This window comes from Styela clava, chromosome 10 (genome assembly GCF_964204865.1).
Source record: "Styela clava chromosome 10, kaStyClav1.hap1.2, whole genome shotgun sequence".
Classification (NCBI taxonomy): domain Eukaryota; kingdom Metazoa; phylum Chordata; class Ascidiacea; order Stolidobranchia; family Styelidae; genus Styela; species Styela clava.
In genome coordinates, this window is record NC_135259.1 from 2922475 (window position 1) to 2946475 (window position 24001).

The 24001-nt window shown below is 35.2% G+C and overlaps 3 protein-coding genes across 4 annotated transcripts; 2 read left to right on the forward strand and 1 right to left on the reverse strand.

Annotated features, from left to right (window-relative positions):
• Positions 1–275: 275 nt before the first annotated feature.
• On the reverse strand, positions 276–2234 carry LOC120337251 (myosin light chain 3, skeletal muscle isoform-like). The gene is made up of 5 exons (XM_078117141.1): positions 2109–2234; positions 1570–1603; positions 1136–1367; positions 566–1064; positions 276–451 (listed from the first exon to the last, which is right to left on the reverse strand). Exons 1-4 carry the CDS (start codon positions 2232–2234, stop codon positions 878–880), a joined length of 579 nt encoding a protein of 192 aa, XP_077973267.1. The 3' UTR covers positions 276–451; positions 566–877.
• A 1713-nt stretch (positions 2235–3947) lies between these two features.
• LOC120337983 (uncharacterized) lies at positions 3948–12961 on the forward strand. The gene is made up of 6 exons (XM_078117425.1): positions 3948–4038; positions 4138–4404; positions 10115–10405; positions 11065–11148; positions 11710–11748; positions 12176–12961. Exons 1-6 carry the CDS (start codon positions 4014–4016, stop codon positions 12520–12522), a joined length of 1053 nt encoding a protein of 350 aa, XP_077973551.1. The 5' UTR covers positions 3948–4013; the 3' UTR covers positions 12523–12961.
• LOC120337978 (uncharacterized) lies at positions 12341–20461 on the forward strand. Of its 2 annotated transcripts, none has more exons than XM_078117423.1 (15): positions 12341–12478; positions 12975–13251; positions 13393–13668; positions 14000–14260; positions 14766–15029; positions 15107–15376; positions 15913–16173; positions 16340–16606; positions 16821–17087; positions 17872–18159; positions 18231–18521; positions 18713–18976; positions 19157–19444; positions 19696–19992; positions 20079–20461. In XM_078117423.1, exons 2-15 carry the CDS (start codon positions 13044–13046, stop codon positions 20087–20089), a joined length of 3513 nt encoding a protein of 1170 aa, XP_077973549.1. In that variant the 5' UTR covers positions 12341–12478; positions 12975–13043; the 3' UTR covers positions 20090–20461. The 2 variants fall into 2 exon arrangements, with proteins under 2 accessions (XP_077973549.1, XP_077973550.1); XM_078117424.1 differs by having other exon boundaries at positions 15185–15376.
• Positions 20462–24001: the final 3540 nt, after the last annotated feature.

The window sequence follows — 24001 nt, forward strand, 5'->3', positions numbered from 1 at the left end:
TTGAGCCGTGATATTGCGATAAGTCAGAAAGAAGGTCGGGAGTTCCGTTGCCACTCGAGCCGCTGAATATTGAAATGACAAGGTGACACTATTGCACTATGAGTAAAAATCTGTTGTTAGTGTGTACTCATTTTCCCAATAAAAAAGGCAGTCAATTCATACCCCCTGCCCTTTGTTAAAAAGTGTTCCCCAATCAGGTTCTGCTAATGGGACAGTTCTGATTAGAAGCAACATGATTGCTGACCAACGTAGTGTTTTCTGGCATCTTGTTTAATAGAACACATATACACATAATATGTATATTCGATTCATTACAGAGAATTATAAAGCAATCAATTTGCATGTAACGATATTGAAGGAAAGTCGAGTTGTGAACATATTAATAGCCTGGATTTTTTTTAGTTTCATTTCTTTTCAGGTTCTCCTTCCGAGAGTAAAAATTTGCTGAAAACTGAAATATTAGGATTAAGATTTTTTTTTTTTTGCTTCGGAAACTTGTAAAGATTGCCCAATTTGATTGGGTTACCGAAAAAACAAACTATTTTAACTCGCCATAGATATTTACCTTCGTAATCCATTTCTCCAGTATTGTCTTCCTGTCCATTCATCATCAAGCTTACCTGAGCCGATGTCAGTTTCTCTCCTAGTAAATTAAAAAAAAATGGAATTTTAAACCATTATCCCGCAAAACCTTGAATAACGACGAATTAAACTGATATTATACAAATATATGTAAATAGAGTGTAAGATATGAGAAGAGACTGTAGTTAGCCAATCATGTCTGTTGTTGATCATACCGTGCTATTAGTATAAAGGCTTTACACATACAAATTGTTTACTCAATTAGCTAGAATTACTTTATGAAGATGCTGATTTCTCAGTTGTGTACGGCCTCAGCCAAAGTTGTCAAAACATGTCGAATTTCAGCGCTCATTACTGTTCCCTTGCCGTCTTTATCAAATACTCTCAATCCCTCCACAAAATCTTCGAATGTTCCTTTTTGTCCCTCTTGGATAATTTTTTGAAAAATTGGAAGAAATTCCTCAACTGTTTTGTTTTCAGGTCTGAAATAAAAAAAATAAAATTATGATAAACAATAAATCATTTGACTGTTATTTCGGACGTGCATGCTTACTTCACTACGCAAATAAAACCTCTATTATTAAAAGCAACAAATATAAACATAATAATAGGAAGTAAATGATGTGCTTTGGTAATTATACCATCGGCAGACGAATTTCTCATAAATTTCGTAACGTCTTCGTTAGTTGGATCTTCCCCCATAGCTCTGGTAACATCACCGACCTGATGATATGCTATTTTTCCATCGCCAGTTGTATCAAAAAGCTCGAAAGCTTCTTTGATGTCTGTAAATAAAAATCATTCTTTGATTTTATGTTTTTGTGTTTTCAATCAAAGCGTATAATTAGTAAGTAGAGTTATTGAAATATCTAGCCAAATACATCATACGCTTCTTTATACTTTAGCTCGTGACTTCATAAAATCTTCATACAAAATGAATATACTTAAATAATCAAAACTTGGTCCAGTATATTAGATGATACCCACTTTCAATCTTTTCTTCGGAGTATTCAACAGCAGCCTAAAATCACAAAATATTGAAGTTAATAGTATTCAATGTTGCAGATACACACATGCGTCTCAGTTCCGAGGTTATGCAATGCTTATTATGAACACTCAAATTCATTTTGCTGCACGAATAATTCTGCTCAATTTTTCTTGTTTCTAAACGCCTGAGCCTATATTTCTAACAGTTTCTCAATCAAAAATTATCATTTAGAATCATGCTTTGTGTATGAACGAACACATGACCAATAGCCCAACTCTGTCAAATTGGGCCAACAAAAATAAGCCTATCAGACCGTCTTAGTCAGCGTCAGATACGGGTAATCTATAAACAAATCGGACTTACCATGGTTTAGTATTAGAAATAGTGTTTATTGTTTCCTCTAGAATGTTTTCCTTGCTAACTGGATGACACTTTTCCCCAACCTGTGAGACAAAAGCGCGAAAGCTCCTAAGGTGAGAAAATTGATGTTTTTCTTGCTAATCGACACTTAAGATCAGCTGTAAAATTAATGTCTGACTTTTGATGCGTTGTCATCACTTTTGTATTGTTGATGTTGTATTCTCTGATGTGGTATTTCTGAATGTTTTGATCTTGGCATATATGTGATTGACGATGATGTGCTGTATTTGATGAGTACAATCATTTTACTGTATGCATCGCCTTGGGTGAAGTCTGTCTTCGTTTTTATATATTCATGCACTACTCTCGTTTTATTACCATGATTTATAAGTGAATATTCTCAAGGTATAAGGTTTTGTCGCATTTAATATTGGTAATTGTGATATATATGATGTTCAGGTTCCCTGGCGTACTGAAATGTGGATCACAAAGGTGACAAAAAATAATTTATGGGCTAGTACAGCATCTGACACACCACCTACAGTATAATAAATAGTATCCGGCTACGGCTTGCTGGTCCGTTGTTCAATTTAGTGAGTACAGACGACGGTATTGAAAACCGGGCAGTGACACCAACAAAATCTTCATTGGATGTCCTGAAGTTCCAGTACTATTTCATTTTGGTTGCCATCATTCTCTATGAATCGAAATATTCGATTATGTATTTTTGCCTTTGGCGTTGTGATTATAGCGTTATATGAATCACAATTTCTTTGACTTCACTTATTCTATCAATAGCCAGTGACCAAGTAACGTTAGAGGGAATCATGCCACAGAGTTCAAATGTACAAACCGTCTATACAAAATACTACTTTAAATCTGTTCGTAAATACCACGGAGCCTTTATAACTGTATTGAGATTTTAAGGTCAAAAGCTAGTGAACAACCTTACCTGCAATGCATAACATAATATTTATTTTTCTATCGGGTTTGAAAAACATAGCAGGGCAATAAATATGAAAAGAAAGGAACGGAGCACACGTGTTTTAGTACCAAATAAGCTGGCACGTGGTAACAAAATATGGCGACTAGTGCAAAAATCTTCTCTCTCTGATTGAAAATACACTACGCATGCTATGCCAATGCCTATTCTGGTACATGCATTGTATTGTACGCGCATTTTAATTAAGGCAGTTCCAAGATAAAATGATTTTTTTTGGGTTTAGAAAAAACTAATAAACTTATTCATGACAAACCCGAACTATATTGTTGTTGTTATTCTTCAGCTATGTGTACTGAGACCTCCCTCCCCGAGGTCGTCTATAGTCACTACCTACGACAATGATTCATCAAAACAATACGTATGCACATTTGATATTCAATTACGTGCAGGTCGCATAATTTACCAATAGACGTCAGTCAATTGACCTTAGTGTCTATATACTTGATCACTGCCTTCTCGTTGTAATGAATTGGTATCTTACGTCTTAAATTCTGAAGAGCATTTTGAAATATTTTATTTTCAATCAAACTGTTGCAGTGAATGTCGATAAATATTCATAATTGTAGTTGAAGAATTGCAATGTTAGAAATTCTTGAGAATTCTAACTCAATGATTGAAGTTTAATAGTCGAAGCATATAAATAGTTTCAAGATTGTCGAGGAGGAAATGTTAAAATGCCGCGAACAAAGCTATGCATATTATTGAACTGACAAAATCATTCAAAACACGAGCTAGTTCACATTTGTATTAAATACCAAAGCAAAGGGTTTTTAGATCCAGCTTCGATAAGCATTTTTTATACATAGAAAACTTTACGTGGCGTTGTAAAAACTGCCCATGCAGTCTCACACCTAGCCAGAGATTAGAATGAATTCAAATGCGGAAGCTATTATTTATTTAACTATTTACACCCATGCACACCAACACTTTTATTGTAGACGTAGAAACGTACATGGCCAGAATCTATTTCCTATATGCGACGTGACTCAGAATTACTCAATCGATTGCAGATCATATTTTTCGAGTAAAGCTTTCATAAAGATATTAGCCAGCAATGCTTCCGTATACAGTGTGCCGCAAATGATGGATTTTCAAAAACAGGAAGGTAATTAACCAACATGATTATATTCGAATAGTATGTTACGTTTACTTTGTGACTTCTTTTGGCCTTTGCTGCTTTTATTTTAGTCTATTTTTCAATTAGGAACAATGGTGGAATTAGCTTGCGATGGTGATAGGATTTCATTCACCTGGAAAATAACATACGGAGTCACCGGATATTCTTTGCTTGTAAGAAACGCAAAAGATCGGAATCCTCTTGTCATCCACGAAAAGTTTTCTGCTGGTGACTGCCGTTATGAAGTAAATAAGAATGAGCGATTACGATATGGTCAGATATGTGAAGTTAAATTACAAACTTATGGACCTGGCGAAGAATTCCAAGAATCGGACTGGAATGCCTTCGTGATAGGTAAGTTCAGGCAGTAATTCATTGCATATCTATCAAAAAAACTCTCCTTTCGCAGACACGAAATAGCATGCCGCATTAAAATGCATATGAATCACTTTGAATACTGGTTCCCAAGTGTTCTTGTATCAAAATTATCGTTGTATTATTCTCAATGAAGGAGTCATAGAAATAGGGTTTTGCTTTTCCAAAAAACAGCCTGCTTTAAAACAAGGGCTTATTTTAAAAATCTTTTTTTTTTTCATTGTTTGTATATATTAATTATTGAAATATCTCTTGCATCGCCGTAAAACTACTCCAAAACGTTGCGTTCTGGTTGCTTCACGCGCTGCCGGAATAATAATTTTGAGAATGTAAGAAAAAATTCTTGCTTTGGCTTTCACTTTTATCGCGTAACTTTATCGCCAAGTTAATACCTACACCAAATATATAAGATTTCAATGGAAATGTTTATCTAAGATATCAAGGAGACGCTTTTAGTGAAAAGGGCAAGAAAAATCATGAAACATATCGCACGGGACTACTCCAATCCAAAAGCACTTGGATCATCGGTCCACTCACCGCCCAAAATCAGCAAACCAAGTGCGATAATACGATATTGTAGATAATAATATACTTACATTGGCGGCAACATACCGTCACGCTAATAACCGAATTGCGTAAGTCATTTTTGGCGATTTTGAGGTTTTTTTTATAAAATAGGTATTTATGTAATGCTGCGCATCTTTCTGTTAACTCAGATTTTATTTTAAGAATTCCGAAACCCAAAAAAATGGTGATTTTGTATGACATGCACATTTGTTTCGTCATATTGAATTATCATTGTTACCGCAGGACTACTGTGACGTCACAAAGGCTCAAAAACCTCGTCGAAGTATTTTCGAGTTTTTGCATCTCGGATTCTAGCTTAGCGCGTATTAATTTGAACTTATACTACAGTATAGGAAAGCGTGCACTTTTGATATTCACTGGCCGAGTCCAATTCACCTTGGTTGGCTTTTATATTGGGTGCATTGCTGTTTTATTCTTTATATTTAATCTTAGTCTTATTTCGGTGGGTGTGCAGAACGTGTTATATTATTGAAATATATATGTTTAAACATAAAAAATAAAGTAATTGGAACTGATTAGCTATTTTGGGGATTAGACATTGTAGATACTGAAAATTACATTCGTTTTTGGAATGTTTAGTTTTCAGGACTGGTGCATATAGTAAAGCTGCAAAATTGCGTATGTCCCCAAGTCATAGACACATTTCTGCCTAAGTCACAGAGCGCCATTATGACGTCACTTAACTGCGTCATACAAATTAACTTAAATCCGGCTACGATCAAAAAATTGAACCATGGCAAATTATTGACTTTCAATGGCATAACAATATCTTCAGGAAATATTTTACGTTTTTTTCAAAACTGCTAAAAATGACTTACGCAATTCGGTTATTAGCGTGACGATACGTAGTTTCTAATCAGGGACGGATTGAGAAAATGAGACATCCTAGGTCAGGGATGGGCAACCCCTGGCACGCGTGCCAAACTTGGCACGCTAGGCCATTTATTCGGCACGCGAGCGAGGCCTCAGAAACGAAATCATTCTTCCTCAGCAAGTCCTCAAAGTTTTAAGACTATGAATTATCTGATGAAACTCGGTATTCGTTTATTCATTATATATCGTTTGTTAACAATCCGTTATTTATTTAAACTCTTATTGTCCTTTCATGACATATGACTACATGAAATATATTACGACGTAACAAATGAGTGAGCTCTCGAGAATATTTGTCGAGAAGAGCGCAGTATTCATTGGGCTACATTCTTACGTAATATAGTTCGTCTGTGCCATGCTTTTTCTTCATTTCTGCTTGATTCATGAAGTTGTACAGCGCATGTTGGTTAGAGTTACTTGCTAACTTACTGTTATAAATTGACTTCGAAAAAAATATAAGCGATTAGGGAAGGGAATACAAGAGAAAAGTGCAGAAAACGAACTATTGTGTGATTGGGATGCCATTCCTGAAAATTTTCTGTGTCTTAAAAACTTTGCAACTGCACTACTCTCCATGTTTTCATTGACATATTATGCCCGTGAATTTCTGTTCTCTGTTATGAACTTTATCAGTTCTCGTAACAGGAATAGCCTGAAAGATGAAACCAGTAGTTCGTGTATTTCTCTGAAAGTTACAAAATATAAACTCAATGTAATATAAACCCTATCAGCGGTATACAGCAGCAGAAGTCTCACTGATATAGAATAAGAAGATTAATCAAATCTATTTGCCGGACTGATGTTTTCCGTATGTACTTGTTTAAAAGGTTTAATATTGTGCATTTTTGTTTGAAATTAGCAAAGCGTTGTTTTCAATTTGGGAATTTTGTTGTTAAATTTAGCCGATTTTGGCAAGCGAGCCAAAAAGGTTGCTCACCCTTGCTCTAGGGCAGGGGTCACCAATCTTTTCGAAGCCGAGGGCTACTTTCTGAGTACCGATTAAGCCGAGGGCTACCAGTTCGATGCACACTTTTAAAAGAGTTAATTTGCTCGATTAACCTTCAATTATTGTTAATTACTGGTATTTAGTCAAGTAAAAACACTGATAAACTTTAGGATTTTTCAGGAAATCAAACAATTATCACAACGTAGCAAATAAATTACTAGCAATGACACTTCCATTTTCAAACTGAGTGTTTTTCAAATTGATTTTAAAGTGATTACTACAATAATATCCTCGGAAACCACAGGTCCTACTTTTTTTACAAACACCCTGCATAACCCTAAGATGAAATGAACTTACCAGTTGGACTGCCGAATGTTACATTTACAAACACATTCACCTAATTATGAATATCTTGTTTTCAACAAGGAGAAAACCCCAATCGAACAAATCTGGTCTAATGCTCTCCACCAGTGTGTTGTACCCCGGCGTGTAACTTGACAATGTAACTCTGAGTGGATCTTCATCAGTATGGCGTATTCCGTGCTTAGTTCCTTGTGAAGTTCATGTCCAAAAATGTGGATTCATAAAGATGACTTGAACCAAACACTGATCTCGTAACATAGAATTGCTGTTTTAGTTAAAAGGCGAGCTTTTTCTGCCCGTACTGCGCTGACCAATGGATAGTGACAAGATGTGAAATGTCTCTTCGCTTAGTCGTCGCTATAAACTCCCCGCAAATGAGACATACACAAGCTGTTTTCACGGTGGTAAAATGAAATCCGCCTCCCATTCATCGTGAAAATGGTAGGTTTTCTTTCATTTTTCTTTGAAATCAATAATTGTATTATTGGCATTGCTGCTCCACAAATCAACGGACACGAAAGAACGCAGGTTCATGGAAGGTGACATCTGTGTGATGTCATAATTGGGAAAGTATTAAATGGTCCGTCACATTACTGAGGTCAAATAAAAGTTAGAATGATCGTTACCATATTAATTAACATAGTGTTATCCCCAGTTCCCAAATAAGACATAAGTGTGATTTATACAAGAACAAGAATAACATGACAAAAATTAATTGATGTAGCTTACTTATCAGCGCCGTTATTAAGCTTATTTTGGAACAGATCTGCGGACGACTCATGTGGTCTTCACGGGCGACTTGGTGCCCGCGGGCAACGGGTTGGTGACCCCTGCTCTAGGGCCTAAGCCAGGGTGGTTCAAACCCAGGCCCGCGGGCCACAAGTGGCCCGCCGCTTCATTCTGTGGCCCGCGTCGCAATCTTCGGGGATCTTTTGCCATATTGTTACATCACTAATGTTATTGAATTGTCTAGTGTTATGGCTAGCTGAGACTACTACTACTACTGAGACTACAGGTTGCTTGGCTAGTCTACATTGTAAACTGGCTTCCTTTTTTGTCGGGAATATATGCTAACAAAATAGGCTTCATAAAACACTAAAAATCGAATGAGGAACCAATTAGCCTGGGTTAGTTATGTCTGATAACTAAATATTAATGTAATGGCCGATCAATATAATTTCGGCCGGGTGTTTTTTTCAACCAGCCTAAACAGTATTCCATAAAAAAACAACCCATGTGTCAAAAAATTTAGTAATTACTCTTCTGTACCTCACATTTGGTAATCGATCAATCTGCAGTTATTTTGTAAACATGAGTTTGAAAAGAAAGCTGACAAATTCAAATAGATTTTTGACTGGATATGGGTGAAGAAATACCACAATGCTTGCTTAATTAATATGTCTGCAAGTTTTGTCAGTGATAATCTAATTCTAAAAGGACATTTTCGCCTTATCACACTTTCTCCATTATGAAGAGTTTGAGATCTTACGCTAGATATAGTAAGATTCTTGCAAGTTTTTAGTGAGTTTTTTGGTGGTGTTTTCGTTTCTTAACTTGATAAATAATGATCAATGTGTTTGAACAATAAAGTGTTTATTTTGTATTGCATTGTTTATCTATTCTGGAACTTTGAAACTTTTTCACCGCAATACCGACCGCTGAAGAAAGTGAAGTTTGGAAAACCCCGTCAAGATAAATGAAGCCTCACGTAGATAGTGTTCTACCATGTGTTAAGCTGAATTCAGCAATATTGTCCCGCAAAGTAATAAATAGTCGTATGTCGAAATATATTGAATTTCCACATGTATGGTGAAGCAAAATTTACGGCTTTGAATTTTTGAGGAGCATAGACTTTGTCGCCAAGGAGGAAATCATGCAGAGCATAAGACAAGCAAAATTTCATACCCTACCCTATTTAGGCAATGATATTTTAACAACAAAAATGTTGAGATTATAGTACATAAGTATTATAGTATTAAGTACAGACGAAGCTATTTGAGTTAAGCGTGTGGTTTGTCCGCGTTCCGATAATATATGATAGGCTACTATTGTAACTTTCATAAAGTTTGCAAATAATTTAGGATTTTGCTCATCCTTAAAATAGTCTTGCTCAGTAAAAACAATATTTGCACAGTGTGAAATTTTCTTAACGGGAACACTGCCTGGATCGAATCCAAGAAAGATGTAACAATTTGCAAGATGATTGCTAGACTCCCCGCCGTCGCAGAGTGGTTTACGTAATGGCTTGTTGGTTGCATCTTTCTCCGTCAACCACGTTTGCAAACGCATTGCGCTAAAACTTGAGGGGCGTGTATGGCAAGCCATCGATATGTGCTGCGTTTCGGGGTTCATTGCGAATAAAAAATGATTGGCAAGTTTTTTCATCCATTTTTCTTGTTTTAGTTTCAATCTATTTAATACAAAAATTAAATCAAATAATACAGCCATTTTAAACAAAACAGGCAGAAAAAAACACGATTCGAAACAAATATTTCAAAACTATTCTTTTTGAACAAATCCCTACATAAAAATGACTTCGCTGGACAAATTTTTCTAGTGCTCCCAATTTTGCTTTTCTCATAAAGACTGTCCATAGTTCATTACTTATCGATTTTTACTTATCAATTTTAATCGGTAAGTATGTTGATAGGTATTTGTCTGTCTGTCTGTCTGTTAGATGCACACGATATCTCACGAAAGCGAGATTGAATCTGCTCCAGATTTTGCATGTCCGTTTATCATATCTCGGACCAGAAGCCTATTGATTTTGTGCGAATTATATCGTATAATTAGCGAGATATTAATTAATTAGTGATGGGACACAAGGTGTCACTATGGAGTAAGAGCGCTGTTTTAGTAAGTCTTCGGTCTCTGACCGATATTCTCTTTTGTAATTCTGGGTATTTTTTTATTTATTAGGTGGAGCGACGGTTGCGGTCAATCCAACGGCAGAGATAAACATTATGAACCCGCGGCGTAGTGCAATTGTGAATTGGGATGAACCACAGGAGAAGCCGGATTACTATGAAGTTGTGGCTATACCAAATATAGGAAAAGCTAGAAAACAAACTTGTCCCTTTTCTCCTGTAATCATGAAGAGATTAAAAAGCGACTTAAAATATCAATTTCTAGTACACGCTATTCATAAGGAAAACAACAACCCGCAGGGTACCATCGGATGCAAAACAAATACCATAACAACCCATTCAAGTAAGTCAAAATCTATCTGAAGCAAATCGGTATTTAAGATTACATCGAGAAAACTAAAAATTCGTTCACACTGAAGAAAAAAAGTTAGTGAATTGAAGGTAATATAGTAAAGGTAGTGAGATTGCAATAGAGGAACGAGAATATCGGTCAGAGACCGAGGACTTATCGATCAAAAGTTAGGGGATCCCCAAAACATCGCTCTTACTCCATAGTGACACCTTGTGTCCCATCACTAATTAATTAATAACTTGCTAATTATACGACAAAATTTGCCAAAACTCAATAGGCTTCTGGTCCGAAATATGATGAATGCACATGAAAAATCTGGAGCAGATTCAATCTCGTTTTCGTGAGATATCGCGTGCATCTAACTCTAACAGACAGACAGACAGACAGACAAATACCTATCAACATACTTACCGATTAAAATCGATAAGTCATGAATCATGAAAGAACGTAATTGTCTTGTGGCTTGCAAATGAAACATTAATTAATGTATATACCACTATTTCTCTGATATATTCGTGTGTGGGTGTTAGGGCGAACCACTAACACCGCTTGCTTTGTGTGCACGATCAGCTTTTTCCACCTCCGACTGTAAGATATATTTGAAGAGTTTGGTAATGGATTTTTTTTTTCAAGTTCTCCCTTACATGCAGGAAAAAATACACCCGGAAAATTTGCAAACTTTGCCGATATAGGACAACAATCCGTATTTAATTTCAAGCATGCACAATTTGCTAGTGAGTATACTTTTTATTATACTTGAGACCTATCATTAATTAAAAATTGTGTTAAACACAATAGCGTAAATTGAAATGTACTTTATAAAATGCTTAAACTGTATAATTTATTGCAAACGTTTGCGACATTTCAAAAATTTTGAATTGCTAAAATTGTTTAAAATTAAATAAATTGTATACGGCTTTTGTGTGTAACAATTTTTTCTAATCATATACAAAATAATAAATATAATATATTTATAATGTAAATTAATATACAAACTTATAATAATTGCTAGTTCCTTATTTCTTCATGATTTGTTGTACGTTCCTATTCGTTTATTTATTCCCTATTTATTCCTAGTGTATTGGATAAATCGGTCAGCGTTTTAGATCCCCCACAAGGTGTGCTGAAGACGTGTATACTAAGTACTTAATATCTGAGAATTAGTACAATTTGAACGAAAATGTTCAAGTATGAATATAAAATCTGATGGATTTTGTGTTGTTTTGCTACGTGTGTTAGACATTTCAATATATTATAGTCTAGTATAGGATGTAATATTATTTTCATTCCTTCAGATCACAGGCAAACCATAAAAATCAAAGGTCAAAATATGAGTAAGTACAATTCTTTAAAACAATTGATATTATTTTTTACGTCACAGATAATAATTTTCAACATCAGGTCGTGAATTATTTTTGTTTAAAAAATATATATATTCATGTACACCTGAGACAATTGTTACAAAATGACATACATGCATATATGAAGTTTTTTGGAGTAGTATGAATAAAAAGTGCCATTTTCACACTTCAGGTACTGATAACGTTCACTGTCATAGTCTCATTATTTATTAATATCAGATATCAATACCGAGTATATATCAATATCTGGTATAGCTAAAAGTATTCATACCGACTGAATGTGGCATTTATCAATTTTTAGCTCAGATATTACTTATACTTTCTAATATGAATAGTATCATTTCAAAGAAAAGTGTTGAATTGTTGCTACGACATTTATATTTTTATTGGCTTCCTCCAGTCAAAGCACATAATACAGAAATGATGATGATAACTGACGAAATAGTTGGTGAGCAAGCAACTATAATATGGGATAACCCAGACAACTGCGATGAGTCAGGAGACTTTGAAATACTTCAATATAATGTTGATGTTCGAGAAGCTGGATATATGATGTTTTCTATGCCATTCTTGGAGAATACACAAACACACACGTTTCCAATCAATTTGGGAAAATGTTACACAGTTAACATTAAAACAACTTACGAAGATATCGATGCAGAAACAACTGAGCACTCTTACGTCAAAGAAAATTTTTATTCGAGTGATTTGATTTTGTTAGATATGCTTTTCTACTTGTTTGAATAGTAACTGAACACTTTTTTCATAAAATCTGTCAGACATTTAAGTTTGAAGGCTTTTATTTTTGACAAAAAATGCTATGAATTAACTTGGTAACGAATTCAAGACTACTTACGAGCAATGAAATACCTGCATTTGTTTACTGTCATTCAGTTACGTGGAATTCATTACATTATAGCTAATTAGAATGATTAGGCCAAAACACAGCGACTATTAGGTCACACCGTCCGAGAGTCCAGTGTTTGAAAAATTAGTATCAATTTTGTTCCGATTGTGCTTTCAAATCAATGAATAAAAATGTGGCGATGACAATCATTGGATTGAAATATTTGTAAATAATTTGATGTGCCTAAATTGCCTGTATATGCACAGACAGTTTTAATATTTACAACGACCTTCAGAACATAAAAAAATTAGGCAACTGCAACTTCTGAATTTTTTTTTTTTTTTTCACGCAGGACCAACAAAGCCGACAATTGAAGTAATAGAAGATAAAAAAAAACGTTCATGTCAAGTGGTCTCAATCCATGGGAGCTGTTGAACATTACCACGTTCGTGTATTTGACGAATTCCACAAACAAAATCTACCAACTGGATGTAAACAAGGAGGGAACAATTTCAACAAAACAAAATTTGAGATTGATTATTTTCTTAGTGGAAGATATTACAATTTTGAGGTGACGGCAACAGGGAAAGGCAACAGAATTACGACAAACAGTGTAAAACAACTGATAGGTATCTGCATTCATATTTAATAAAAAAAAAATCACTGCTATATTTCGGATGTGGGTGAGTGTGATTTTAGTTTTTTGTTGGTAAAATATGCTTTTTCATCATTTTTCTGCAAAGTCATTTGAACACTTACTATTTCTACAGGTGGACGACTGGTGCCAAAGATGGCTACGGCAAAACTAAGTGCCACCAATGCATTTGCAGCAGATATTGAATGGGAACAGCCAGATGAACCTCCAATCGGATATAAAATAGCGGAGGTCAATGATTCGGATATAGTCAAGGAAAATAATCAAAATATTACTCAGTGTACTTTCACTGGACTAAAAAAAGGAAGCCGATACTGTTTCAAAGCCATGTCTATATACGCAGATGGTGTTGGGGGTGAATGCCGCACGAACGAGATATACACAGATACAAGTAGATTTTTTTATTTTGAATGAAAGATCCCTTTAATACAATTTAACGTATTTTGACGAAAACGGACATTTTTACGGAATCTCAAAATGCCAATCACAAAACTTTACCTCAATAACAAAAGCATTTTTTCAAGATATAGAACGTAAAGAAATGTTGCTGAACTTGGAATATATCTCTCACAAGAAAGATAAAATCTTTAGCAACTCGTCGCCATTGTAAGTCCACTGGATTAAAACTCAGGATCAATATTAAGACTAAATGGTTGTCCAATTCAGGCGCGGAACAACTCTATTTGATGGAGCAAGCAATCTCATTCGTAAACTTTTTTCAGGGCCAGCTTTATTGGAAAACGTACGGATAGCATTAGATGAAATGCATCCTGACACCACAATATGTGCATCATGGAAACGAGTATTTGATGCTTTAGAATACAGAATTCGAGTTGCATCTTTTAAATCTGTTCTGGAACAAGTTACAAACGAACCTCAAATTGTCATAACATCTCTACATCCAAACACTTGGTACGAAATCAGCGTCGCTGCTTCAAATAAGTTGGGGTATGGAATTCAAGATAGCCAACGAATTCAAACAGGTTTTCTATTCAATATGTCTAAAATATAGATAGCCACTGTAATAGATTAGTGGTACGAGAAGATTAGGAAAAAATAAACAAAAATATTATGGCCAAGCTATTTTATCATAATCAATGTGCATATTATTAGGAACATAAAGGGCCATTATTAAATAGTGACGATGTAATGAACATATGAAATAATGGTTCCATTACATTTGAACCCACGTACATTTGAACCCATGACAATTGCACCTGTATGCTATTGCACCTATGGAATTTTTTTTGTTTCATGGATAGTTAAACCCATACTAACCCTAACCCATGGGTTTTAGCACCCGCATATAGATTGAACCCGTGGATATACGCAAGGGTTCAAATGTACATGGGTTCAAATGTACGGTCACCGAAATAATAATTAACAGAAATACCGTTGGGTTGATTTACTGAGTTTAAACTGACAAATGACAAAATAAATTCACAAATACTACAAATGAGATAATCAAACGAGCTCATTTTACTTTAGATCTGTCGCCTCCTGAGTGTGTTCGCCTATATGCTGTAACGTGGAAATCAGCTACAGTAACATTCGCACAAGCTCCAAACAACTCGAAACATTCAATCACGCTATATCAAGCAGAAAATGATATAGTTGTAGACAACGTAGTAACAGATGCAGTTTCATACATATTTGAAGAGTTGAATGGTGACACTGAATATTATGCTTCAGTTTCAATAACAGAAAGAGATCGCGAAAGTAGGCGTGTGCAATCAAACTCAATGAAAACTGGTAAGTACAAGGATCTCTGCAAAAGATATAGAAGTATATATTTGATAAATGATTTACATTGATAATACATACTGCAGTACCAAATCCAGTAGTAATAAACGATGTGAACTTGTGTGATAACAATCCATCAACTGATATTAAACTTGAATGGCAAGTCGAGAAGTTATCTTCACGTTACCAAATCGAAGTGAAAGTTGGCGATACAATTGAGAGAATCTTTGAAATTGAGAGCGTTGGAGTTTGCACTTATCGATGTTTAGAAGAAGGACGGCATTACACTTTTCGAGTGAGAGCTGTGAACGAGTCAGGATTTGGAAACTGGTCAAGCAAAAAAGATATTTCATTAGGTTTGAATGAGTTCAATTTAGAGAATAACCATTTTAATGAATATATTTTTGTACTTATATTTTTCACAATATGCTATCTACTTCGATTCATCTGCAATGGTATGAATGGACATGTGTTTTTGCCATATATATTATTCACTATATATACTCACTAAACATAGAGGATAGAAGTTGTAGGGTATTTCTATATCAGCCTGCTTTTATGCATGTAAAAAACATCAGTTGTTCCTTTGAGTTCTCCGAAACTAAGTATTTTTCCGTGTTGGTGATCCCTTCTCCTCTGTGGGATGCTTTTACAAATTTACCGGAGACATGCTTCCAAGCATGCTAAGTAATCACTGCCTACCGTAAGTATATGCACGATATATATGGACTGATGCCATACCACACAAATTTCAAATACATCCTTTAGTCTGTTCCGGACTTGATAAATTTTCAGATTTGGGTAAATTGCTGTTCTCTTTGTAAAAGTGGGGAAGAAAAATCACACATTAACTACCCCTTCATTTTATTCATACTAAAATACTTTTTTCAAGCTCCTCCAATGGTAACAGGATTGCAAGTTAAAAGTTTTGAAAACAAGCTTGAAATGAAATGGATAAGTGCTGGCTCATTTGTTGACCATTACATCATAAAAGCTTTTGTTAATAAAAGCGAAATTATTGTTGAAGAAAAAACACAGGACAATGTGTACACAGTAGACTATTGTGCCCCCTGTACTGACGTCACACTGTCAGTAGTCGCATCTAATGCGGAAGCAGTCAAGGGACTTGAAACAACGGAGACTGTTTCTTTTGGTGAGGACGTTGTAATAGAGGTGTTAATCTGTTTTCTCTGAGTTCTATCAGTTTATATTTCTGTGTTTTGTACATACATCTATGATTTGTTTACCGTTTAACAAATCTTCAAAAAACAGTAATTACATAAAAATCGTTAAACTTTACTTTTTATTATATTTCTTAGGAGAATTGAAACCGCCTGATTATGTGGTATCGCAACTTGATTCCACAAAACCATGGAAGACATTTCATCTGCAATGGAAGAAGCAGTACGGCGCTTTTACGTACCAAGTAGGAATTTTCAAAGATGGAGCAAACGTTTGTTGGAAAGAGGTAGAACAAAATCAGTGGACTTTTTGTGATGCTCTTCCGCTGACAAAATATGCCATTTCCATATATTCCAAAAACAAAGATTGTATGAGTGTGGAGTATGCGACTCATGTTATAACGGGTATGTGATAAATATAAAACGTACATTAAAATAGAATAGGTTTATTTTAGCATTAACCATTATACGACTCTCGCATGATGATGTGGACAAATAACTACAAAAAACTACAGATGCCGTGAATCTCGTAGTTAGTGCAGTTGTGTGACTGTATAGGTCTATAGGCTATACAAGTAACTTTGTTTTTGTAAGCATTGTCCCACATTATACTTCGCAGGTGCGCCAATCATTGTAGATTTGGACAGCATTACAACAGAACCCGACGAAAGACAGCCTTGGAGAAACGTACGAGTAAAATGGAAACGACCGGAAAACGTAGAAAATTTTAAAATAAAATCTAGTATCGGCAATCAAGAATCTATTACTCGGAAAGAATGTTTCGATCTTAAAAATGAAACCAACGAACGCACCGTGACAATCTCAATTAAATCCGGAATTCGCGATGTGTACACCGAGGAGGAAGCAAAAATAACCTTCATCATGGGTAAAATATTTCCTCCTTCACCAATGATATTATAAATTTCTTGTTTATTAGATTCGATCAATAATTTTCCGAGAAAAAACACTCCATTCCACAAGTATATATATAATTTTGAACTATACACTCCGGGGTGGATGGATCATGGCTAGCAGTGAACCAGTAATATATTTTACATACCCAGAATCACAAATTGATAAATGTGACTAAAACAAAGCCCAAAAATATAATATATGATGTAAGAGTCTTGCTACTCATTAACACAAATGTATTTATGTAACACCGTTTATGTAATATGCGGGAAGTATCTGAAGAAGTCTGAGATCGGTCAAACAAAATGTACTGAAATGCATTTGTCATAGTGTACAGTACAGCACTGTCAAATCACTTCGAAGTTCGAATAGTCAAATTCATTCCTACTTCAGCACCCTTGCAATATACGCCTACGGATCCACTATAGGCAAAAGTATAGAAGAGAGATAAGTACCAATGCATCACACGCCACAAAGTCAAAAATAGTATTCCATATTGGCATGTAATGATAGACCACCAATAGTTTTCGGAAAGAGCAACAGTTTCATGTCGTGTCGAGCAGATCTGTAAAGCGGCCATGTCAAAAACAACGAATTGTAATATGACAAATGATTTTGAATTTTTTTATTTACTATTTATCTGTCTGGCATTTTCAGTTGTAACCTAAAAAAGAATTGAGATATGATAAAGAATTCCGGCATTTTTATCTGATTTTGGTCGATTTTTACAAAAAGGATTTATTGAACGTTTATTTTAGATGGGGTGCCAAAAGTACGTCAGGATTCTCTGAAAATTAAGGTGAATGAAAACACTCCATGGGAAACAGCTACAATAACATGGGAAATTCCAAGAGGCGTTGATTGGATGAATATCAAAATAAAACCTCAAGGACAAAACACTTGGAGCGTAGACAAAACATTGCACAATAAAAATTCATTAGAATTTTCGAGGAAGAATGTTGAAAACTTTTATGAATTCCGTATATTCACTGGATTTTCCAAACAATCATTTCACACTGAGTTTACCTCCAAACCCTTTTCATTGGGTATGTATTAATTGATTCCATAACAGTTTTTTTTAATAAAATTAATTTAAAATATATATTTTTTTCACCAGCAAACTTTCCTATCATAAAATCCAAATCAATTGAGATTGAATTAGATGAAGAAAAGCCGTGGGAGATTGCAAATATCAAATGGGAGATGCCTCGTTTTCTGGCTTGCGTTAAAGTCCAAATTAAATGCAAAGCATCAGTGGAAAACACCATTCAAAAAGAAGTGATTCAAGCCGACAACACTTTGAGATTCATTCGCACCGAAAAACATCACACATACGATATTAAAATATATACTGGCTGTAATGGAAAATTATTTCAGTCGGAACCAACAACAAAAACATTTACAATGGGTTAGTAAGACTATTTACTGCATATTTTTGTTTAATTATTTACTTATTATTGAATGGTGTAACTGTATGTGTATATTTTGTTGAGTTTATATTTTGTTTTGATGTCAGACGGATGGCATTATCACAACAATTACTCTTTTTTAAATAAAAAAAAAATATCTATATATATCGTTTTGTGACACATTTTTCAGATTCTCCGCCCGCTGTGTTCAAAGATACCATGAAGTTTGAGCCAGACGAAGAACAGCCATGGAAATTGGGTCGACTTAAATGGGAAAGACCAAATTTGGTTGAAACGTTTAAAATATTCAGCAATGTTACTGAAGAGTATATCACCGAAAATGATTACTTTGACATCCGTAACACAACATCAAAACGTGGAATAAAGGTCAAGGTTTATTCTGGAATTGGAAAAGTTTTTACCGATGTCGCAGCGAGTAAAAAATTTGAAATGGGTAAGTTAGCGTTTTGAGTGATTTCGATAATTAAATTTCTAATCGTTAACTGAAAAAAAGTTGACAACTACCATTGCATTTCTACCAGATATTACCTTGTACTGTTGACAACCCATGTGAATTTCGTAATTTAATCTCAATTTGGATATGAATTTATTTGCAGTTCATATATATTTACAGCGAATATACCGAAGTTTGATGATGTGGATGTTACTGTGGATCTCGACAACGAAAAACCGTGGGAAATTGCTTTTATTAGATGGAAATTTCCTAAAGGCGTTAAATGGGTTAAAATACAAATTAAGGGTAGCGGCGCTCTTTCAAAGACCCCAATAACAGTAATTACCAATAAAGAGTTTTATAAATTTACACGTGAAAATGTTGAGACCAAATACATGATCAAATTTTATCCCGGGTATTCGAGAGACATCTTTTACGATATTGGGACGTCCCATGAATTTATTTTGGGTAAGTAATAAAATTTATTTATTCAATTTTTGAAAATTTAATCGTACTTTTATACCTGAATAAAAATTAATAAAATGTACATGCCTAATTCTAAGTGCCTACTATCTCTAGCTCCATTTAGATAGGACGCCGCGCAAGCCGCTTTGCATGAGGTCACGCACTAGTTAAGTTCGGCCTTGCTGCCCGTCATACGCCATTAATGTTTAAAAATACGTTAAATCTAACTAAGTCAAGATTCCTATTTTCTGTAGACAAATTCCCAATTGTTTCCCCGGAGTTCATCGATATAAAAATTGATCAAGAAGAATCGTTGTCAATTGCTCATATAAAATGGATAATGCCAGAAGGCTTGAAATCAGTCAAAGTTCAACTTGTTTCCAAACAAATGGATGATGAGTCTTCTATTCATTTTGATAAAATAATTTCATCTAATTCTGTGCGGATTTCCTGCGATAAAGAACCGAGAAGATATGAACTCAGAATTACATCGGGATGTACATCTCGGAAAGTATTTTCTGACGAGCATTCTGTAAAAACGTTTCAAATAGGTATATATAATCATATATGTCTCGCTATCAATTTTCAAAGATTTAGATTTATCTAGATACCCTCTTACTACAAATTGTACTTGCAGGAATTATGTGAAGAACAATTCAACAAGGCGTGATATCTTTTCTACACACCTGAATATATCAGATTCTATATCGAATATATAACGTGGATCGCACAGAGATGAACACAACTAAAATTGTATTTCTGCCATTGCTGAAATCTGAAAGAGTTGTCTTTCGAACTTTCTCAAAAATTCTTTTGAAATCACTGGCAGCTTCTCACCCTCCTCCCTTATCAGTGTTTTAGACTTTTTGCGTCAGGTAAAATTTCCCCACGATAGGATTTGATTGCAGAGCGAAACTTTCAGGTGTTCTCATATTTGACAAGTAGATAGTTTTATTATATATTGGTTAATTAACCTTTTACCTTATATATTTCATATTTGTTCAGTTGTAAAAAAAATAATTTCCCGTTAAAATATATTTATTGTGTTTTCATACAACAGGGGTTCACGAGAAGATTTTCAGGGGTACTTGGATGGATAGGAGTCGAGTTTTCGTGTGTTGCTGTTTTTAATATATTTCATTACTACCAGAAGAAAATGCGTGCCGATTAAAACTCAGAGTAGATAGATATTCCCTGATCTTGCATTATTATGATTGTGAAGCAACAATGTGAAATTCACGATTTTGCAGGCAAACTGTGACATCTCATAATACAGTGTGCTGCGAGCATTGCAGAAATTGATATGCTCATTGAAACTTGGGGGAGATTTTAAGAATACATTAGTTAGGCGGAGAACAAGGGCAATAACATCAGAACTTAATTTAGTTACAGCAGTCAGTCAATAAATTGTTGTTGCAGCAAATTGCAAGTAAATATATCACAAATTTGTTTGGTGACCGATTACCGGTCCGATTTCGCGTTGATTGTTTCGTGACTCGGGGAGTACTTAACAGAAAAAAAGGTTGAGAACCCTCGTCTACTTTGTAGAGCGGAACGATTTGGTCAATTCTTCATTATACGTATCCTTACGTTTAAAGTCGTGCAGTCGAAAAATGATTTTTTTCTACGAAAATGCCTGTAGGGCGCATAGCGCTCTAGGCACTATATTTTTTTAGAAGGCAGTCGCTCCAGCTACGTAATATAAAAGGGTGTTGTCAACAACTGAATATAACTGAATACAACTGAATACACGGCGCGAGGCACGTGACATAAGTCTTGAAAATGAATACTACTGAATATAACTGAACACAGCCGAATACAACTGAAAACAACTGAACAAAACTAAATAGGACTGAACAAAACTGAAGCCAACTGAATACACGCAACGAATACAACCAACCCCGTGTAACTCTGGAAATTTGGTCCCGGTGTTAAATTCACCGTCACGCTCGGTTCTGACATATTATTGCTTCGAAAATCATCGTGCGACGTTCTGCGTTTTTCTGTGTTCTGACGGCGCTGTCTCGCGTCAAGACTAACCGAGTGACTTATAAATATTCAAGTTAGTTGTGCACATGGAATATTACACGATATACTTGACTATAGAACTGATAGAATGCAGATTACAAAATAGAAGAACAATCAATTAAGTGGGAAGACCCTAGGACCGATCCAGCACTCGAAAGCACATTGACAGTAAGATTTTAAATTCACTTTAACGCTCCCATGAGTAGATGTAGTAGAGAGCCGCTTTGTGCTACGATTGCGGTCTTACTACTTACTGAATACAGCGCAAAACACCGCTTGATAGGCCGCGGCCCCATCAGGAAAAATTCAATTATCTTAACAAAATTTTCAATTTTTACCAAATTGTCAATATTCGAACCAAAAAAATATACTCCTGTAGTATGTGTACCAGGTTAGGGTTAGGACAAAAAAAATTCAGATTTTTTACATTATAGTTCTATTATGAGTTCGGGGACTGTCTGTGTTAGCCAAGTGAATAGTTTCTTTACACAACTTGATGGGCCGCGGCCCATAGCCTGATGGGCTGAGGCACAATTCGCTGGGCCATGGCCCCGGCCCATGGGCCGCAGAGGAGTCACCACTCCCCTTCCAAAACAGAGGGTTAGATCAAAAGGGACCTCCAGAAGTATGTGCACCAAGATGGCGCACAACCTGAAAATAGTATGTGTGTGTGTGTGTGTAGCGGATTCAGGTTGTGCGACATATTGCTGCACATACTTCTGGAGTACCAAAAAGGTAGATAAAATTTCGCATGATGACCTATAATCCGGTACATAACCTTGTAAATATACCGGAAATAGCGCCATAAAACCATGGCGAGAGGCGCCGTGGTTCTTTCGTGGCAGGAGGTGGTAATGACTGCGTCTCCTGTTTTCCGCTTCTCTCTGTTTTGCGCTGGTTTCCTTCTGTTTCGCGCTGTTTTGCGCTGTTTCGCGCTATTTTGCGCTGTTTCGCGCTCCTTTGCGCTGTTTTGTGCTCTTTGCGGTGTTTCGCGCTGTATTCAGTAAGTAGTAAGACCCCTACGATTGTTCAGCATAAAAAAGAGTAAGTTGTAAATGTTCTTATAGGTACCCAATACAGTAATGATTTGTCAAGGAATGTAAATTTTGATAAGAGAAATGTATATTTTCAGGAAGGAAAGGATCCTAAAAAAGTTGCAGTGTGAAGATTTATGCTGTGTGATCAAAGCAGTGAGCAAGAATATAAATTGACTGATGGGTGATGCTTTATCTCAAAAATCAGAATTAGCTCACACCATATCAATGAAAATGTTCGGTGGAGCAACTAGAACTGTCAGCAAAAAAAGAAATGTGGTGAGCGATACCACCCTGAAATTGTGACTTCTGTATGAAAAACATAAATTAAACACACATATTTTAGCTTAACAATTAATTAGTGTTTTATGATGGAGTTCTACTGATTTTGATAATTTTTTCCCAGACTCATTCTGTCATTGTATACGAAGTCAACAGCTGCATATTACAACATAAGAGGTGTTTTACGTTTGTCATCATAATCCATTTTGCTTGATTTCCCGCTGGTACTAATAACTTTTTTCACATAAATTAGATACCTATTATTGCTATTATCTAAACATGGCTTAAATATATATATACGGTATTTATAACTTCAGATGTGCCAAAATTTTTGTCGAGTGTTTTTAAATTGTTGATTTGTGATCAATAGCAATAACTTTTTGCCACTGCAAAATCCACGACATTTATTGAATGCGTTAATATTTCTCCTGGAACCGTTACATTTTATTAATTCCAATTTGTTTTGTGGGGTATTCAAATTTTTGTTTCAAATAAGACTTTGTCAAAGTGGCTGTTATACTTATATATATAAACACATACATGCTTAGATGGTAGACAAGGTTCAGTTGTGAGGGCAATTTATTTCAAAATACCTTAACTAAAATATAAATTTTTGCAGACGGCTGGAAACTCACTTTTGAAGAATGATTTGCTCACCAAATGGGGTTTTGGCATGAAAACACATCTAGAGGGAATTTATGAAAACATGTCTAAAAAACGGTTCCATTACATTTGAACCCACGTACATTTGAACCCATGACAATTGCACCTGCATACTATTGCACCTATGGAATTTTTTTTGTTTTACGGATATTTGAACCCATACTAACCCTAACCCATGGGTTTTAGCACGCGCATATAGATTGAACCCGCGGATATACACATGGGTTCAAATGTACATGGGTTCAAATGTACGGTCACCCTAAAAAACATTTGAAACAGCCATGTAAACTAACAGACCAACATGTTTAACTCAATAGCTTGATGAAAATGTCTGTTAAATATTAAGCAGAGGTATAGCACAAAGAATTGTTTTGGATATTAATTCATTTGTATTTTCCTATTAGATCTATCTCCTATTGAGCAGTTGGATACTTGGATCATGATTATTATTTCTAAAATTACCAACAGTATTCAGGTCATTATTAACAGATGAACCGGGGAAATTTTTTTTTGTAGGTTCTTCCTTCATCTGTTGCTCGGATTTCGGAAATGT

Coding starts and splice junctions, on each gene's coding strand:
- LOC120337978 (XM_078117423.1), top strand. CDS start 13,044: ATGGGAGCTGTTGAACATTACCACGTTCGTGTATTTGACGAATTCCAC. Junction 15,030..15,106: donor ATCAAACTCAATGAAAACTG/GTAAGTACAAGG, acceptor TACATACTGCAG/TACCAAATCCAGTAGTAATA. Junction 19,445..19,695: donor GTCCCATGAATTTATTTTGG/GTAAGTAATAAA, acceptor TATTTTCTGTAG/ACAAATTCCCAATTGTTTCC.
- LOC120337251 (XM_078117141.1), bottom strand. CDS start 2,234: ATGATTGTACTCATCAAATACAGCACATCATCGTCAATCACATATATG. Junction 1,604..2,108: donor GTGATGACAACGCATCAAAA/GTCAGACATTAA, acceptor TTGTGATTTTAG/GCTGCTGTTGAATACTCCGA. Junction 1,065..1,135: donor GGTTTTATTTGCGTAGTGAA/GTAAGCATGCAC, acceptor TTTTTATTTCAG/ACCTGAAAACAAAACAGTTG.
- LOC120337983 (XM_078117425.1), top strand. CDS start 4,014: ATGATGGATTTTCAAAAACAGGAAG. Junction 10,406..11,064: donor TACCATAACAACCCATTCAA/GTAAGTCAAAAT, acceptor CCTTACATGCAG/GAAAAAATACACCCGGAAAA. Junction 11,149..11,709: donor CAAGCATGCACAATTTGCTA/GTGAGTATACTT, acceptor TCATTCCTTCAG/ATCACAGGCAAACCATAAAA.